A 19,927-nucleotide genomic window follows, 5' to 3' on the forward strand; every position below is an offset into this window, starting at 1 on the left:
TTTTGATCTGTTTTTGGCTGTTTTGGTCTCGTGTTTTCATAAATATTGAGATCTTCTTATGACGCCACGGCGTCCCCGGCAGCCATGTCGACCAGTGAATAATCTTCGACTCCTTCTGTTCTTTTCAGGTTGGAGTTGTCTCCTCGTCGTTATAGATAGATTTTAACCCCTTTGGTTCCTTCCTGGTGGTTCCTTGCGGTGGCTCCCCCTTTTTAGTTTTTGTTTTGTATTTTTGGCCTATCGGCCTTTCTTAGGGTGATGCTCCGTCCAAGTACCCCCACCAGGTTGGGTTCTTTTTCATTTTTGTCTCAGTAGGCTAATTATTTTATACTTGAAGATGGTGCTCTTCTTTTAGTTTTAGTTTTTTTAATTTATTTTGTTTATTGTTTTTTTGGTTGTGTGGTTTACCTCTGATCTAACCGCCTCCCCGAGGTAGGCTACGCTCCTGTTGAACACATTTTATTTTGATTGTTTATGTGTGATGGTTATTTTGTAGTGTGTTTGCTCCATCCCTTGCCCTGGGTGGGGAGATCAGGTTGAGGGAGTTTTGGTTGCTGTTTCCTCCGGGATCGTTTTAGGTGGTTAGAGTGAGCCCCTTAGTTCTCTTCCTCCAATTGGGGAATCGAGTTCTTTGGATGTGTTTCCTCTAGGCTAGTCGCCTACTTGCCCCCTCCCTTCTCGATCCCGGTTGGTTCTCGGCACAAAATTTCTCTCCCTGTTGGTTCCTCCTCCTTTTACACCCCTTTCTCTTTCCTAACCTATACTAGGTTAGGTCCATATTAGGCTTCGCCTAGGAGGAGTTGGGCTTTGGGCTGTGTAGCTCCCTGGTTGTAGGCTACCCTTCCAAGTTCATTTGGAGGGAAGGATGCAGTTGAGCGGGTGTCATGTTCTCCTTGTCTCCTGTCCCTTCCTGGTAGCCTGCTCCTCTTCACTCCCCCTCCCCCCCAGCCTTGCTCTACTCGTGCGGGTGACGCTAGATGGCGTTTTCTCCGAGTTCAGGGACTCCTCCTATTGGTAGAGGGATTCGCTCCCTCCCATACCGTCCCCAACATCGCTGTGGTGGGGTTGGTGGTTTGTTTGCTCGAACGTGTTCGAATCCTTTCTCATACCTCTCATCTCCCCCGTCGGGCTACGAGATAGGGTGAAATATGTGGCCCGCCTATGTTATGAACATAGAACACTTTACCCGTTTGTTTCTCCGGCGGGAGGTGATGGTGGGAAGGTTCTTTGTCATTTATAGCGGAACGGACTCCTCCGGTCTCCGGAGTTCTTACCATCACTTGTTATTTTATTTTTGATTATTTTTAGATATTATTTTTATTTTTTTCTTAGATTTTCTGTTTATTCATGTATATTATATATATACGTGAGTCCGTCCTACACCCGGGGCTCCGCCGTTATTTTTCTGGCAGCCCTTATGGTTGGTTCCTGGTTTCTCTTTCCTTCATTCCCGGAGTCTTCCGGGTCTGAATCCTTTACCTTCCACTCTGTGTAATTTAAAGCTTATTGGCCCAGTTTATGTTGGGAGTTCTTCTCCGCCGGAGTATTCGGTTGTAGTTGAGTTTCCCGGCCTTGCCAGACTTTAGATTGCTTAGGTGTGAGGTTCATGTACTTTTACTTTACAGACTGTTCGCTGTGAGGAGCCAGTGTACCGCCTCCCTTCAACAACCCTACGGACACGTAGTATGCTGGACCCACGCTGGTTGTGCGGTCCGACTGGATGACCTGGTTGTTTGGCACCCGATGGTTGTGAGGTTTGCTTTGCTCTCTGCTCAACCATCCAGGATGAGTCGGTAAGTGACAGTCTTCTTTCCTCCGGTCCATGCTCCTCATATTGTATATTGTTTATATTCTCGGTCTGACTTTTCGTTCTGACTAACTGCAGGTTTCCTTGCAGGCGGATGAAGCTTCCAAGAAGTCTGCCTTGGAATCCCTCCGGGCCTGGGTGGCTGGGTTTGGCAGGAATGTTCCGTCCGGGAAGCCCTACGTCCTCGACGCCAGGTTGAGGACTTGCTTTACCCGGCGCACGGGTGGCGGCTGCAGTGCCAGAAGAACTTGCCACCCCTATCATCCAACAAATCCGGGATGAGACCCAGCCACCTCAAGTGGACATCATGTACGCTGAGGTCTCGGAGGATGTTGCCGCCCTAAATCTCGACCTGGAACCAATGAATACGGAGCAGGACCAGGTGGTAAGTGGTGAGGTAAGTGAGGATGTTGGGGCGTGCCCCCCTTTGTTTGACTCCCCTGCTTCATCAGTTTCTTCATTCGCAGGTTTTGTGAAGTCTTCCTCTTTGGGTGATAGAGCTCCGTCTGCTATCCCCAAGTTGAAGACTTCATGGAAGGCGAAGGGCTACAAGTCCTCGACTTCCAAGAAGGCATCGCCCTTCCCCGTCGAAGGCTAAGGTTTCAGGACCTGTAGCCTCCGGGAGTAAATCTAGTTCCTCCGGCAAAGGCGCGAGTAAGAGGGCTGCAAAACCAAGCCCTCCTCGCCAACCTCTCTTTGATGCGCAAGGCCTTTGCCAATCAACTTTACAAAAGTTCACAGAGGACCTAGATTCTAGGTTTAAAAAATCTCTGATAAGTTTGCCAATCATGATAACATACTGGCAGGTTTGGCTCACCAACCCCCAGCCAGAACCACAGTATTCTATCCCCGACACTGCGGACCTCCCGCCGTTTGATGTCGGTAACCCTTGGCGTTCGCACTCCGGGCCATCCAACATGATGGCAAACTTACACTGATGGTCTGGGCACGAGGCGGTTGGAGGAATTGGAGTTCTTCCCCCGATCTCTTGCCCCCTTATCCAGGCTTCGTGAGGCTCACTGAAGAAGCCTGGATTCGGTCAGACAAGGTTCCTAGGGAGACTGTCATCATCCCTAGGGACCAAGGCTCAGTCGGCTCTCCTGCGCACTCTGACGGAGTGGCAGGCAGTGAACACGAAATTGACTCCCTTTCAAGGGCAATTTTTACGATGTTCACCCTGGGAGAAGACCTTCCCACTCCTTGCATGGACAAAGTTGCTCTGGCTACGGCCCGAGCATGCTTTGAAGGTAATCCGTTACCACAATTAAGGAAACAGACCCTACTTCCTGGTATTCCCAGGAAGTAATGAGTTCTGGGTGGACGCCCGTCCACTTTCACTGTCGGCAAGCTGGACCCCCTTTTGCGCTTCCACGCAGTTTAGTGAACAGCTCCCCAAGCTGCCGGAATCTTTGTTGAAGGCGGAGTTTGATGCCCGGACTAAGTTAGCCCGGTCCTTGAGCTCCGTATGTCTTACTGAAGCTACTGCCGTCTCCTGCTCAGACGAACCCTTTTTCCAGGTCCTGGCTAAGTCTTTCCTGGCGAGGCTTCCAGTCTGACTTGTTTGAGTTTATTATGGCCAGACTGGAATGCAGAAAATTCATTTTTGCTGATGCTACTATCCGCCACGAGCCTAACAAGCTCATTAAAAGCTCGATCTGGGGACCTAACCTCTTCCCTGAAGAAGAGGTTACATCCGTCATGTCTGAGGCTACACGGGCCAATCAGAGTCTGCGCTCTCGCTGGGGCATTCCCACTTATAAGCGCAAGACCCCAGAATCGGCCGCCCCCCAGATCGAGAGGAGGCAAAGGTTCAGGAGACATAAGAGGCCCCATCAGGCGGTAGTTCAAGCCGTCCCGGTCTCGGCAGTGGCCCAGCCATCTACCTCTAAGACCCACCCCCAACAGTATGTGCTGGTCCAACCAGCTGCACCCTCCTATGTGTCCTCACCAGCATACAACCCCACATATGAGGGCCGTGGATTTTTTCACGGCCTCAATAGGGTTGCAAGGGAGGAAGAGGCAAAGCCCCCACAGAGGAAGGTCTAACACCACCCCAAGGGGAAGACCTGGACGTGGTAGGGGAATAAACCCGCTCCCTCCCACTGAGAGAACACAGGTAGGCGGTCGCCTGTTTTGGTTCAGGGACCAATGGACCTTCAGCCCTTGGGCACACAGCATTGTGTCCAAGGGACTAGGGTGGAGCTGGATCAAGAACCCTCCCCCTCTAACCAGATTTTACCAGCCACCCACATCAATCCTAAAGGATTATGTAACAGAATTGCTCAACAAACGAGCAATAAAGAAAGCAAGGCACCTAAAGTTTCAAGGCAGGTTATTCACTGTTCCCAAAAAGACTCCGATCAGCAAAGAGTGATCCTGGATCTGTCGCGTCTAAATCTCTACATAAAATGCGACAAATTTCGCATGCTTACGGTAGCTCAGGTACGGACTCTACTTCCGCGTGGGCCGTCACCACCTCTATCGATCTTTCAGACGCTTATTATCACGTCCCGGTTGCGCGGAACTTCTCTCAGTTCCTCGGTTTCAGACTCGGGAATCAAGCCTACTCCTTCAGGGTCATGCCCTTCGGTCTGAACATTGCACCCAGGATATTCACCAAGCTGGCGGACACGGTAGTACAGCAACTCCGGTCCCAAGGAATTTCCCTAGCAGCGTATTTGGACGATTGGATAATCTGGGCACCAACTGTTCCGGAGTGTCAAGAAGCCACGTCCATAGTCATCAATTTCCTAGAGTCATTGGGTTTTCAGCTGAACAGAGAGAAGTCCCGCCTGACTCCGGAGTCCCGGTTTCAGTGGCTGGGTCTCCAGTGGGATCTGTCCTCTCACACGTTATCTCTCCCGCCTCCCAAGAGGAAAGAGATAGCATCTCTCACCAAGAGGTTTCTCAAAAATCCATCGGCATCCCGTCGGTCCCAAGAAAGAGTCCTCAGGTCCCTTCAATTTGCCTCAGTGACAGACCTGCTCTTGAAAGCCAAATTAAAAGACATAAACAGAGTGTGGCGGAGTCGAGCAAATGTCAAGCTCAGAGACAAGGTCTCCTCTATCCCTCAAATCTTAAAGACAAGACTGCGGCCTTGGACCACAGTCAGAGGCCTGTCCAAAACAGTTCCGCTTCAATTTCCCCCCGGCACTAGTTATCCACACAGACGCTTCTCTAAGCGGCTGGGGGATATTCACCAAAACAAAAAGTACAAGGAACGTGGTCCACAATGTTTCAGCAGTTCCATATAAACACCCTGGAAGCTATGGCGGTCTTTCTAACTTGAAGAAAATCCGCCCTCCCAATCGGATTCATATCAGGTTGGTGTTGGACAGCGCAGTGGTAGTTCATTGCATCAACAGGGCGGCTCCAAATCAGGTCGAGTAAACCAAGTAATGGTTGCTATCTTCTCCCTGGCGAACAAGCACGGTTGGCACCTGTCAGCCACCCACCTAGCAGGAGTCCGAACGTGGTGGCGGATTCCCTGTCCAGGACTACCCGTTGGAGACGGAGTGGTCCCTGGATGTGGAATCTTTCAAATGGATTTGCCGCCGGGTTCCGGGCCTCCAAGTGGATCTGTTCGCAACGGAGAGCAACTTCAAGCTCCCCTGTTATGTGGCCCCAACCTGGACCCTCAGGCGTTCGCCACAGACGCAATGACAGTAGATTGGAACAATTGGGAGAAGATTTATCTGTTCCCTCAATAAATTTACTGCTGAAAGTTTTACACAAACTCAGGACATTCAAAGGTCAACCAGCCCTAGTAGCCCCCTATTGGCCGAAGAGCAATTGGTTCCCTCTCCTTCAGGAACTGGGATTACGGAGTCTTCGGATTCCCAAGCCCATTCTGACCCAGACAGTACAAACCAAGACTGTGTCAGCTTCCTCAAGGATTCAGAATGCCCTAGTTTTATGGACTTTATAAAATTCGCAGCCCAAAAGGAGCAAACATTGACCCTGTCAACACTCTGTTTTTAGAATCAGATAAAAGAGATTCTACTATTAGACAGTATGACTCAGCAGTCAAAAAATTAGCCTCCTTCCTGAAAGCATCTGAAGCCAAAATCATGACACTAATTTAGGAGTTTCCTTCTTTAGATCATTGTTTGAGAAAGGCCTTGCTCCGGCCACTATTACCACAGTCAAGTCAGCATTGAAGAAAGTATTTCTTTACGGCTTTAAAATCGACCTTACAGATTCCTATTTTTCATCTATCCCCAGAGCATGCGCTCGTCTGAGACCAGTATCACATCCACATTCTGTTACTTGGTTTCTCAATGACGTCCTTAAGTTAGCATCAGAGTTGGATAACTTTCATTGCTCTTATCAGGATCTGTTAAGGAAGACCTTATTTTTGATTAGTTTGGCTTCAGGTGCTAGAATCTCAGAGCTGTCGGCTCTCACTAGAGGTGATAATTATGTGAACTTCCTCCCATCTGGAGAAGTCCTCCTTTCCCCTGACCCTAGATTTTTAGCTAAGAACGAAGACCCACAGGACAGGTGGTCTCCTTGGAAGGTGGTGCCCCTTCCTCAAGACCAGTCTTTATGTCCAGTCTATACACTTAAATCTTACCTTTTAAGAACTCCACAGAGTAAGTCGGGTCCTCTTTTTATCAGGGAGAAAGGTGGTACTCTTTCACTAAATGCTATAAGACAACAAATTCTGTATTTCATTAAACAAGGCCAACCCAGATTCAGTTCCTAAAGTTCATGATATTCGAGCAGTTGCTACTTCCATTAATTACTTTCATAATATGGACTTTTCAGAGTTATCTAAATATACGGGTTGGAAATCACCTCTAGTGTTTAAACGCCACTATTTAAAAAATCGCTCAAAGCCCTGAAATATTCTACTATAGCTGTGGGAAGTGTCATCTCCCACCTTAAATAATCATATCCTTTCCCTTTCCTTTCCCCCCCCGCCTGCCTCATTTACTTCTCTGCTTATTCTCCTGGTTGATTATACCTCACTGCCTGGCTCCTCATATTGATGTTTCTTGTATCTGTTGATGGAAAAAGTGTAATCTGACATGCCATGATTGTTTTTCTTGTGGGGTACTGGACAGTTTTTATTTGGCTCCACGTACCCCAGATATATGTATATGTGTGTAATGTTAATGCTCATTGATTCTTGTCTCTTACGTGTTTAGCCTAAGTTTACATGTGTATAGTTTTAAGGTTATTTTTGCAGTTGTTTTGTGCACATTTCATGTTTCACTACTTTTTTAAGTAATTTTAAGATTTTTGGGGTTTTTTCCCCGTCAGTGCCGGGGACCTCCCCATTGTTTTGTAGTATTAAGTTTTTTGATGTGCCTTAGATTTAAGTATGCCTTAGTCTTAGTATTCTTGCTTCATGGAAGAGATTGCTTGATTAAAATTATTTTCGTAAAATTTTGCCTTTTCTTCAGATTACCCCCTTTTTTCCTGTAGTTGCAGCCTTGGCATGATTCTCTATCACTATTTCACCGGCTGACACGGGACTGAACTCAGAAAAGGGATTTTGACAGAGGAAAAATCTATTTCTGAGGAAGGTCCCGTGTCACCCGGTGACCCTCCTGGATCACCTAGTACTCCCCCCCCTCTTGCACATGCCAAGTCTGGGGTTAGTGCTAGCATGGAATGAGGTAGGTGGCGCTGGTGTCGCCGTCCTGGCGGTGTTGAGTGTGGGGGCTGTAACGGCTCACCGCTCTTTTCGGGGGTTTTGATAAGGAGAGATCTTTCGAGTATATTTCCGTGGTAGTGGTATTTCACTCACCCTTCATTATACCGGCGTCTTCTAAAGACGCTCGACTGGGGTAGTAACCCCAGCTTTCCTGAAAGCTCTTTTTCTCTGGTATATCTAGCATTGTTATACCTAGAAATTCGTGCTGTAATGGAATTTCACCGGGTGACACGGACCTTCCTCAGAAATAGATTTTTCCTCTGTCAAAATCCCTTTTTCTTAAAGGAGTTCATGATCCTCAAGAATGAAATTTCTCCTGAGAAAAAGTATGAATTTTTCTTGCCCTCAAAACATTTATCTGGTAATGAAACCTGCAGTTCTGTTTGACCAATAAAAGAAAAGGACTGGTCCCAAAAGGATCTCCGGTTGTAAAGTCAAGTTGGCTTGACACACAAGAACGAATAATCACTTGGTTTCTTGCTAGGCAAGGATTCTCTTGCAGAGAAAAACTAGATACCTCTGAAATCAAGGTTCAGTGCCCTCTTAGGACACTGCCTTCCTTTGACAGTGGCCAAGACCTTAAAAGTTTATAATCTTAATCATTACAGTTGGCAAGCACCCTCAACCCTAAGAAGTCCCAGGCTAGAAAATTGCTTGAACATTAGCCTGGTACCCCCTAGGAAAGCTCTAATAACCATGGAAGTAATCTTTGACCCTCTTTCCCATAAGGGAGGAGGGAAGAAGGGAAGAAAAAATGTTTTTGACAAGTTAAGAATGTTTTCTGCAGATTCCTGTATGAAATGATACTTATCAAGTCTGCTGTGCAGATAGCTTTAGTTGCCCCAGACCTGGGAATGGATTCCTTCAGGAGAAGTATGCATTTCACTAGGTCTTGGCAATTCTTTCATCCCGCCAACAATCTCCCTGTGCAAAATTTCAGGAAAAACTAAATGGCAAGAGCTAATTGTCTTGGTATCCTGTCATCATGCAGAATTTGTTTCCATGGCAGAGAATGGAAGTCTGCTTTTCATCATTCCTCCATCCTTCTTTAGTTTTGAAATGAGGAAGGAGTTACTAATGCTTGATTTTGGAACCCTTTGAATATGCTTCATATTCCCCTCACATTTGTGTCTGCTCAATTCACCGATCAGGAATAGACACACACCTGTAAGACTTTGTCTTGAAGGTTGCCAAGACTATTATTTGTCTCATTACCCTGGTACATCTTGCCTTTTGAGATTTCAGGATGAGTTTTTGAGACCATTGGTTTGGAACAACAAATCCACAGTTGCCATGTCATTTGGTCATACAAACAAGAGGGAATAGTCATCCTGGTGTTCCATCTGTAACATTTGCAGGTACTGGGTGTTCTATTGCACTGTTTTCTCAATTTTGTAGATGCATCCCTGTGGGAATGTATTGGCAGAAGCATGTAAAAGAATAGAGCAGTGAAATCGGGATGGAACTTTCTAAAGATTCATGAAGAGATTAATTGACTGAGAAACCCTACCGTTATTTCTGCCTGCCTCCCTAAGTCGGTAGGTTTTTCTTCAAAAAATACCAGACCCAGGGGCTGTCTATTTTAATGTACATGCTGTCTTTCTGGGAAACTTGATATCTACTTTTTCCCCTCTGTATTTGTCTGTTTAAGGATATTTCTTTAGCATTGCTCACCCTGAGTTACAGACAAAGGCCGAAGATTTTGCCTTACCTGATAGTCGTCGAGGCATCGAGAAGAGTTCTGTTGACCCAATTTCCTGTTCAGCAGCTGAACAAGAAAATTCTTGGGCAGTACATCCCTGTGTGTTTGGGATTGGGAGACCTTCCAGCTTCCTTGGAAGGTGGCTCGTTTGCAGCTGAAGCAGCTAAGCTGGATATCTCTTGAAGTCCTTTTGCAACACTCCCAGGGACTGGAGCCATCTTCACTGGTGGGTGTCGTTGCAGAACTTTTTCTCTCGGTCAGAGTCACTCTTCAAGTCTGGACTTATTGTCTTCTTTGGGAGGGTTGCTTCTTTCCCTTTCATTTGGAAGAATGTAAATGCAATTGACTGAAGTCATCTATCTGAAGTGTAGTCTTCCTCAGTCAAGATTTAGCTATGGATGAGAAGCTTTTTAAGTCTTGCTGTCCCAGGAACTGTTCCATGGGTGGCATGTGACTCAGCTTAGGTTCCTGTCCCATGCTGCACGATGCCCTTTTACAAGAGTTGTTGGATAGAGATGTGCCTCGTTTAACACCATCTCTGATCTTGCTCTGGTCTTGGCGAGAAGATGGAAGAACAGGTGAAGGGGATCAGTACCTGACTCCTCAGATGTCCTTGGTGGGCTCCAAATCCATTTGGCATCTATTGTTGGGTTAGAATTGTCCTTGTTCCTCTTCCTTGGACTTTGTATCGATGATCCAGATCATTATGAGGAACTTTGTCCTTTGGCAGCTGTGGTACTTTCTTAGAAAAGGCTCGACATGACTCAAACCTGGACATGTCGTTGACATTTTTTGTAGTACTCTTGATCTCCCAAGGAAGAAGTGCCTACTTTGGCACATTTTCCTCCTGACTTTGTGAAGTGATCGGAAAAGAGAGGTACTGGTGAGCTGATGACAACGATACCAGTAATTTCCACCCGAGAGCATCCTTCCGATGGCTTGGTCCATCCCTCGTGATTTCGAAGTTTCTGTCCTGGCTGGAAGCAAGACATGGTCTCAAAAGACCACACACTTGTCTTCAAATGCCCAAGGCCCTTGGAACTTTTTTTTTCAATTGGCCCTGTGGTGACTGCTCAACAAATTGTTTTCTTACAATGACTCCTTCAAGAGGACGAGAAATCTCGAAGGTGTTGGTTCTGGAAGTGAGAAGGATACTGAGAGTGACTGGCCTTTCTTCTTCCTCAACATTGTCCTTCTAAATTTTGTCCTTCAGGATGAGTCGGTAGGACTTGAACCAATAGTTGCAGGCCTGGCGCTGATAAATAACATCGAAAATTTCTATTTTCTCTTAGAATCATAGAAGAATGCCGATTCCTTCCTCTAGCAAAAGGAGGAAGGAAGAGTCAACAGATAAGGGAAACTTATATCTCAGTTTTTCCTTACTGCCTCCGACTTAAGATTCTTCCAGCCTATTTCATATGAGTCACGTGCTCACTCATGCAAAAGGTCCAGTATCTGATTGATCTTGCAGTTCAACACACTGAATCAATAAAAACCATGATGTAAATTGTATTTTTCCTAACTATACAAACCTGAGGTCCTTTAGGTGGTTATGATATTATGCCTACTTCATGCCACCCCTCAATCTGAACCTGGACCGAAAGGCAAACTGAATGTTTACATCCAGGCAGGCAGGTATTCCTTACTGACCTGGATAGGTAGTACTGCCTAACCACCTTGCTCAAGAGTTTAATGGCGAGGTTTCCAGCCTATTGAAAGTAATTTTAATGTAAAGGACCTCTAGCTTGTCTATCACTGTAGTTTGGAAAAATACAATTTACTTTCAAAAACTGTGATTTTATCAACAAGAGGCCGGGGGGGGAGCCGGCTAGTGTCCTATCATCTCCTCAATTGACACTGCAGGTGCGTGGGTTGCAGTAGTGCACTCATCACAGCAGTCAACCAAACACATTCCATTGGTATGTTAACACAAAGGTTTAAACACTTAGCACAGCAGTCAACCAGACACACTCCAGGATGATGGATGTATAACAGACAAGACAAGTTCGGTTTTACATCCATGATTCAAGTCATGTGCTTACAACTTCCCATTGTTTTGCCTGTAGTCAGATCAACAATACCTCCAAACTAAGTTCCGACAACTTGTTTTTGGTTCCTACTCAGTCAAGAAGCAGTGTCTAGAAGCTCCATTTCTTTTGACTTTTAGTTACATTCATCCTTGAGGAGTGGGAGAGGTAAGCAGTAGCTGTTGCTGCTATAATTACCAGTTGATCTACAACCCGAGGAGAGAATATTATGTGGATCTTAAGACAGCTGGTAGTCTCAGTGTCCAAATAGGCATTATGATAGCAACGCACCAAAGGTATGCCATTATTACACTATCCTCCTCCAGAGATTTTTGTTTAGCCCTGAACGTTGACCAGCCCAGTCTCTACACTTCCTTTCTTGGAACCTAAGCACAGTTCTTCTTAGACTTTCAAGAGTCTCAAGATCCAAGATAGACACTCCTCAGTGAGGCAGCAACAACATCATGGTAGTGCCATGGTCAACAAAAGGTCCTAATGTCCTTTCATCTGCTCTATTGCAGTGCAAGTACATGAGCAGGCAGAAGAGCATTCAGTGCAGTGGCCAACCAGTCATCCTAAGCAAGATGGATGTAATTATAACATGTAATGCTGGACTGTTTTCATAACAGTTGATCTTCTTGACTTCCAGAAATTTGTTCAACCTCTGAAGAAGCTTGATCATAGTCCTCCTTTCTCGACTTACTGAAGTTGGCACTGTTCTGTTTTCTCGCACCTTTGGAAAAAGTAAGACATCTTTGGCACCCGTTTACATCTGGAAGCTTACACCTTTCGTCATTTCATGTTTCAGAAATGATCAGTGAGATGGATCATTCCACTTCTATGGTCCTGTGGTGCCAATGACAGTACGACATCTAAGTTGCCTCTGTAAAGACTAGGATGGAATGCAATCATGCAGGTCACATTCCTCTTCTTTTACCATGGGACATTCCCCTAGGTCCTTGGATCCTATGGTGGATGCTCAACAAGTCATGTAGTTCACCCAGCTGTTGAGGGACAGGTTGCATCTCGCCTAAGGTGTGTGACTGCAAGGTGTGCGTGGAACTAGCCTCCTCCATTTCTCTTGTCTTCCTTCCTCTTCCAGTGGGCAGAGGAACAGTGAATGAGACATCACATGCTGGACTGGTGTGCATGCAGGTGATCTAGATGACTGAGTATCCTACCTATAATCAGGCTCTATTTGGATTAGTAGATGCAAATCCTTCCTTCTCTCTAGCAAGGGGAGAGAGGCACTGACTATGAGCAAACCAGTTGGTTATTCTTAGCTGTATAGTCTCCAATACTGTAGGTTCATCCAAACCTTTTCGAATCAAGGATATTACATTCCTTTAATTCAAAATGCCCAGAAGTGTTTTTAAAGTAATTGTATTTTCCTAACATACAAACCTGAGGTCACATAATTCAGGGCCCACCACCTACCAGTTGAGCATTCTCTTCTTTGGGCTAAAAGGTAAACTGCATTTAGATCAACTGAATGTATACCAACTTTGGGCTGTGCTTTGTGCCTACCATCAGTAACTGTTACCATAACCTCCTTGGAAAAGTTTAACGGCCGGTTTCCAGCCTGATGTTAATCCCATTGTAAAGACCTTTGGTTTGTCCTTATGAAAAATACAAATTCTTAAAAATTTGTCATTTTTCTGCCAGAGGTTTAAGTTTCTTTCCATTGGCTTTGGTTTGTAATTCAGGAGGAGTTTTCCAGGTAGTGATGAACCTCCAGTCAGTTCCCTTCTTTCTTTGATCCTCCAAAAGTGAGTCTATTCATAAGTTAAGATCCAGGTTTGTTCTACATATGAACAAATGACAAATTTTTTCATCAATTTGTATTTTTCATAGCTAACAAACCTGCAGTCTTAACTTACACAGCCCATCTCTAGCCACCCCAGTCAATCATGTTACCTGGGCTAGAAGAAACTGAGGTGTCACCTCCTTGATTCATACACGATGGAGGTGACAGTTGCCACCTAGGCCTATCAGCCTATCTCGTTGCCACCAATTCTTTGTGCGTTTTTTTTTTACTGGTTTCCAGCTGGTGCTAGAAGAATTGTTCATACGTTAAGACTGCAGGTTTGTTAACCATGAAAAATACAAATCATTTGAAAAGTCACCTAGGGTATGAGATTTTTTGTTGGTTAATATATAAGTAAAGGAGATGGTAGCTCATACATACAGCTGTTCTATATATATACTTATTACTACACTTTTATTCTAGGTGGTTCAAGATGACTGAGCTGTCAACACTTTTGGAGAAGATTAGGAGTGGTGATCTGGAGGGACTTTTAAAGAGTGTCAAGGTGAGTCACCAAAATTTTTTCAAGAAAGGTGGATATCTAAAAATACAGTAATGCACTCTAATGTCCAATTTGAACTTGTTCCTCAACAAATACAAACCTTCATAATTTACATAAGATTTAGCTTGTGAACATGAGCTGGAATGGCTGTTTTACTTTCAGACAAGGTTAAACCTACCAACAGGTTTTTTTCTACCTCTCCATCTGTCAACGTCGGTCTGCACTCGACTTTGTTCACTGCCGATTGTGGCAGACTTCTGTCTTCCCTGTCCAATTTGCTGTTTGCTTTCATTCTATACTTTTTCTTGTTTTCTTTATGAAATATGGTTGGGATTGTTGTTGTTTGAGTATTTGCAATGCAAACTCCTCAGTCACTTAAGCCTTCTGTATTGGAGAGGAAACTGCTGGTCTTTAGGTGCTCTCCAGGGAGGGACAGGCCTTGTAGCCTGTTCCTCTCCTCCATAGGGATAGACCTGCACACTTTGTGCTCTTCATGTTGCAAGCTTGATTGCAATCATAAAAGCCCATGCTCAGAGTGCCAGATTTGGCCTCCTGAACAGTGGGTGAAGTTTGGCAGGAAGAGGAAGAGTGGAAGACCTCCCCAGTGTTATCGGGGTGCAATACTCTGCCTGCGACATATGAAGGTTCTCTTCAGTTCCTTTCTACCTCCTGCCAAACTTCTTCCTGCTGTAACCACTCCCAAGGGAGTGGTTTCCCTTTTGCAAGCTCTAGGGCTGCAGCCAGAAAAAAAACAAGCTTTTTTTGAAAAAATTTTCACAAAAAAAAATTTTTTTTTTTTAATATTTATTCACATTCTGTTGCTTCCTTAACTACAAAAATGGCGAGCTGTGCTTTTATTATGCATAGAGCTTGGTTAACAAGGTAATTTAACACTGGAAAGAAAAATCTGTTAGTGTGAAAAATAAAAACTAGGGAAAGTAAGGAAAACTAATGGTATCTCATCCATCACCCACTTGAGATTACGAGTGTCTTGGGTACATAAGTACACTTATAGCATTAGAATTTCAATATTTCACGTTTTGACATTGAAATTTTCAATTATCAAAAATTTTACTGTTATTTTTCAGTCATATCTTGAAACCATGAGGTACTGGGGTCAATTACAATGACCCCCTGTTTTTACATGTTTCTCATTTCCAGGTTCATTTTGTTGTGTCCATGATTTGGTCTCATTATTCACTTGTCTGCAGGGAAATTTTGGAGGACACCTTTTGCAGCCATTTTCAGAGAGCCTTGTCTACTAATTACTGTATTTTAAACATCTGACTTCCTGGTTTTATATATATAGATGATTGACACCTTTGGTGGAGGGTCAGAGACAGCTGAACATCATTGGAATTATGGCATTAAAGGCTGGACAACTCTAGGTTACCTGTTAAACAGAGGGCTGACTTCAATATTTACAAATGTCTGCATTCCTCTAAGAGATCCAGAGTCCACCCAGGGGCTGAAAAAATAAAGGGGCTTTTCAAAAATCACATAACCTTTTTTATGTGACTAGACCTCATCTTTGGCTACCTTTGTTCTCATTACCTGGAAGTTTAGTATCCAACCATTGTGGAAGACTGAGCCCAAATCTTCACAAACAACCATAAATATTTCAACCATTCCAAGGCAAGAAAAAAGGTCATATTGTTATGGAATTGGATTAAAAAACTGACTTAAATGAACTAATGAGTTATTATTTTGTTGCATTCCTTAAGAAATCCAGCGATGACCCAGGGGCTGAAAATTCTAGGGGTCTGTCAACCGGGTGATAAATAGTATGTGACTAGACCTCCTCTTCATGAATTCTTGTTCTGGACTTAAAAAACCATAAAATTTCAAAATTCCACCATAAATCAAAAGGTTTGTTTTATGGAATTGGTTTAAGGAAAATGACTTCAATGAACTTTGCCCTCATTATGTCTAAGATTTTTAGCTTCCAATTTTGCATTTTCTGAAAATTTCAGGGCTGTCAACCGTTGATAAAGGTTGAAACCTTGGCAATTATATATAACTACCAGGTAAGATATGTTCAAAAATTTATTTTATTATGAAAATAACATTTTTTTTTTTATTTTACATGACTAAATACATTTTCATTGTAAATGATTTACTTTCTCAAATGTTAATGCTGTATTAACATTTAAAAAACCGAGCAAATTTACAAAAATGTCTGCCATATGATGCAGAGTTCGGAGTTAGCATACGTAAAAAAAAGTTTTTTCAAAAAATCACATAAATTAGTTTTAAGATTAAGAGTTCATTTTGTTGCAAAATGAAGTAAATGATTGAATTTAGTAGAATGTAAGAATTTAAAAAAAAAATATCATTATCATATTTCTTGGTCAATATATGACCAAAGGTTGAAAAATTTCATATATAATTTATATACAAATATGCTTCAAAACTGTTAAAAGCTAATGAGTTATTTTTTTTCCCATTTACATTAAATTGCCCATTTTGGTATATAAAAAATTGTAAAACAATCAAAGCAACACAGAGAAAATATTATCACAAAATGATGCATGAATTAGTAATGTCATGGACGTAAAAAAAAAAGTTTTTTTTCTCAACAATTCACCATAAATCGAAATATTGTTCTAGAGACTTCCCTTTGTTGCAAAATGAAGGTAAATGATTGAATATTACTAGACTGTAAGTGTTTTATATTACAATTGCAGTTTTCAACCATTTCGTCGAAGTTAAAGTTGACCAAGGTTGAAATTTTTCTATTTATCGTGATTTATATGAAAATATTTCAAAACTGATAAAAGCTACAACCATGAGTTATTTTTTGTTGTATTCTTACATGAAATTGCGCACATTTTCATGTATAACACTTTATGTAAGGCCTAATAGAAAATGGTGCAAAAATTTACGACAAGGTGACTAAAGAAATTCTGAGATTTTCAACAGTTACTGCGCACGGAGGGAAGGAAAAAAGTTTTTTTTCAAAAATTCACCATAAATCGAAATATTGTGCTAGAGACTTCCGTTTGTTGCAAAATGAAGGTAAATGATTGAATATTACTAGAATGTAAGAGTTTTAGCTTACAATTGAAAAATATTTTTCAATCATTTCAGTCGATATACAAATTGATAAAGGTTTAACTTTTGGCACTTTTCGTGATTTATATGAAAATATTTCAAAACTGATAAAAGCTACAACCATGACTTATTTTTTGTAGTAAAATAAATGAAATTGTGCACATTTTCATATATAACACTTTATGTAAGGCCTAATAGAAAATGGTCACAAAATTACTACAAACAGTGACTAAAGAAATTTGAGATTTTCAGCAGAGTTACCATGTCCCCACTCAGGAGGAAGGAAAAAGTTTTTTCAAAAATTCAATAAATCGAAATATTGTGCTAGAGACTTCCCGTTTGTTGCAAAATGAAGGTAAATGATTGAATGTTACTAGAATGTAAGAGTTTTAGCTTACAATTGCATTTTTTCAACCATTTCGGTCAAGCCAAAGTTGACCATAGGTTTAAATTTTGGCACTTATCGTGATTTATATGAAAATATTTCAAAAATGATAAAAGCTACAACCATGAGTTATTTTTTATTGTATTCTACATGAAATTGCGCACATTTTCATATAACACTTTATGTAACGCATAATAGAAAATGGTGCAAAAAATTATGACAAGGTGACTAAAGAAATTCTGAGATTTTCAGCAGAGTTAAGGCTAACGAAGGAAAAGTTTTTTCAAAAGTTCACCATACAAGATCCTCTCCACATTTCTTATGTTGTTCAACTTTGCCAGTTCATTGCATCGCGGATTTTTCAGAAAAATTCATCAAAAATTAAAATGAAAAGTGAGTACCCTTTAATATTGTCTGGAAAAAACAGCTTATGTTTTCATCATGTTACGTTCGAGAAGAACGGAATTACATTAACCGAAATCTTAAGGACTGGGAAGCTTTCATAAAATTATAAGGCACTCTGAACAAGGCAAATTTTTTGGTTGTTCTTTCTGAGAATATCAGTTTCACTGTTGATGTTTCATCTTTAATCAGTGCAAAATAATTAAAACCATCAAAATTTCATACAATGCAACTCAAGGATACTGTATACTCTCTCATCCCCAGCTTGTCAAGTCAAGACTTAGTCTCATCCCAAGCTACTGTGCTGATCATATGTACAGTATATATGTAGTATTCAATGAAATATGAATTACTGTATCATAAACTTTTATGTACAATATTAAAAATAATTTCATTGATAAATTTGTTTCTTTTAGCAACTAAAAATTATTTTCCTAATTCTTTCGGTAGTAGTGAGCAGCTTCAGTCAGCTGATTCTCAGAACGTAAAAAGTTAAAATATGGGACGATCTTTTTTTTTTATGCATACACAAATGATAACAGATCAAAATAGTAATACAGTGTTTAAGTGCATAGGAAGTGTTTATAACAGTGTGGGAAAAATTAATAGTGTGGGAAAGGTTTATAAGAGTGTGGGGAGGGTTTATAAAGCCTTTAAATATATATGTATATGGTAAATAATGAAATAAATACAAGGTACAATCTTTTTCATTAAATAAATAAATATGTTGTTCAGATAATTTCATGCAGATCATTGTTGGCATGGAATTTCAAATTATTGCCTTTTGGTCTTGGAACCTGGGATATCCTGCGATAAATGAGGGGTCACTGTAAATTTGTCCATATTGTGCTAGAACTTCCCTTGTTGCAAAATGAAGGTAAATGATTGAATATCACTAGAATGTTAGATTTTTTTGCTTACAAAAAATACCCAAATTATATATATATGTATATAATGTATATATATATGATATATATATATATATATATATATATATTTAATATATAAAGATATATATATATATATATATAAATAGATATATATATATATATATATATATATATATATATATATATATATATATATATATATATAAAATATTATATATATATATATACATATATATATATATATATATATATATATAAAATATATATATATATATATTGCAATACACTCCTGAATACCTGAATTATCCCTGGTCACCCACCACCCCAACTACATCCCCATAGCCTTTACCACTAAGTGGGTAATTAACTGTCAGCAGCACCAATGCCTCTCAGGAAAATCTTGTCAAATGAGTTACCTGAAGTACCACTATAACACTGCTTTTTAAGTCCCGGCCGAGTGAGGCCGAGATCCCCAATTGCTTTTTGTTCGCCATGCTGTGTGGGTGTGTCCCACATCAGATGAACTTTTGGTCATTTAGCCCGACCCCATTCAACGCATTTTCTCCTGGATGGATACTTTATTGATGGGATTTGGAACTTCTCTCCCGATTTTGACTTTGGGATCGATTTGGATTCGATTGGATAAGTCAAACAAGAAGACGCCGCTGTCTACAAGCGCCGATACTTCAACTTTGTTTACATCTTCGAAGACATAGCCTTCTATAAAAATCAGTTGCTGACGCCATCGGCTCTACACGCCCTGCAAGCGTTCTTGAGTACCCTCAAACACGATCGAAATTCTGTTTGTATTTTATTGTAGGAAGATGCAGTGTAGTATAAGTCAGATAGGCAAAGAGTCTTAGTCGGTAGATCAGGTGGAAGAATTATTCAAAAAGTTAGAGAACAAGTTACTAGCTGAGTATGTCTAGTCATTTCTAAATCAATGGAAACTAGAGATAAGGATAGTAGTAATAGTGTTGTAGATACTAATCGTTCTTTTTCAGCCCCCCTGCCTGTTACAGAACCAGCCCTAACGAGTGCTGGGGGTCATGGAGAACCGCAAACCTCGGTTGTAGGATCTGCCGGCCCCAGCGGTGAGCAGGCAGGGTTGGCAGCAGTTTTCCCCCTTCCCTCTAAAAGCGTAAGTTCTAAGGTGGATTTAGAATTAGGAATCGCTCAGAAGATTATGAATTCTAATTTAGGAAGTATTCAGGAAGAGTAGTTGAACATGGACAGTCTTCTTTGGGTTCAGGTTTGGTTGGTCGTTGGCAGGTTTAGGTCTCTCATTTAGATCAATCGTCGGTTTTATTTCCTGCTTCTGGTACTCTGTGCAACAAAGGTTTCAGATCCGTGGAGGGTCTTTCAGATTTGGTTTCTGATGTATCTGGTTCTGAAATTTTGTTTTCCTTGAATACTCCTTCTTCAAAGGTTCCTTTTCCTTCAGGGGTTAAAATTTCTTTCGTCTTGCGATGGTGGTAATTCTAGCGATTGAATTTTCCAATATTCATGATTATGTCTTAAAGAATTTTCTGATTCTGATAATGTCCATCAAGATTAGCAGGGGCAGGGGGAACAAAACCAGCCTATTTTCTTTGAAATCTTGGCCTCTTCGGCCACTACGGAATTTTCCCGTTTTTTCCCCATTTTCTTCTAAGCCTTCTTCCATTGCCCTTCTCAATCTTCTTT

At 41.7% G+C, this 19,927-nt stretch overlaps 1 protein-coding gene across 1 annotated transcript in view; it reads left to right on the forward strand.

Annotated features, from left to right (window-relative positions):
* Positions 1–19,927, forward strand: part of LOC136842587 (uncharacterized) — a 441,719-nt gene that overhangs the window by 49,667 nt on the left and 372,125 nt on the right. The window contains 1 exon segment of the mRNA XM_067110134.1: positions 13,432–13,513. Coding sequence (XP_066966235.1) covers positions 13,432–13,513 — 82 coding nt within the window.

The sequence above is a fragment of the Macrobrachium rosenbergii genome, chromosome 10 (genome assembly GCF_040412425.1).
Source record: "Macrobrachium rosenbergii isolate ZJJX-2024 chromosome 10, ASM4041242v1, whole genome shotgun sequence".
Taxonomy (NCBI): domain Eukaryota; kingdom Metazoa; phylum Arthropoda; class Malacostraca; order Decapoda; family Palaemonidae; genus Macrobrachium; species Macrobrachium rosenbergii.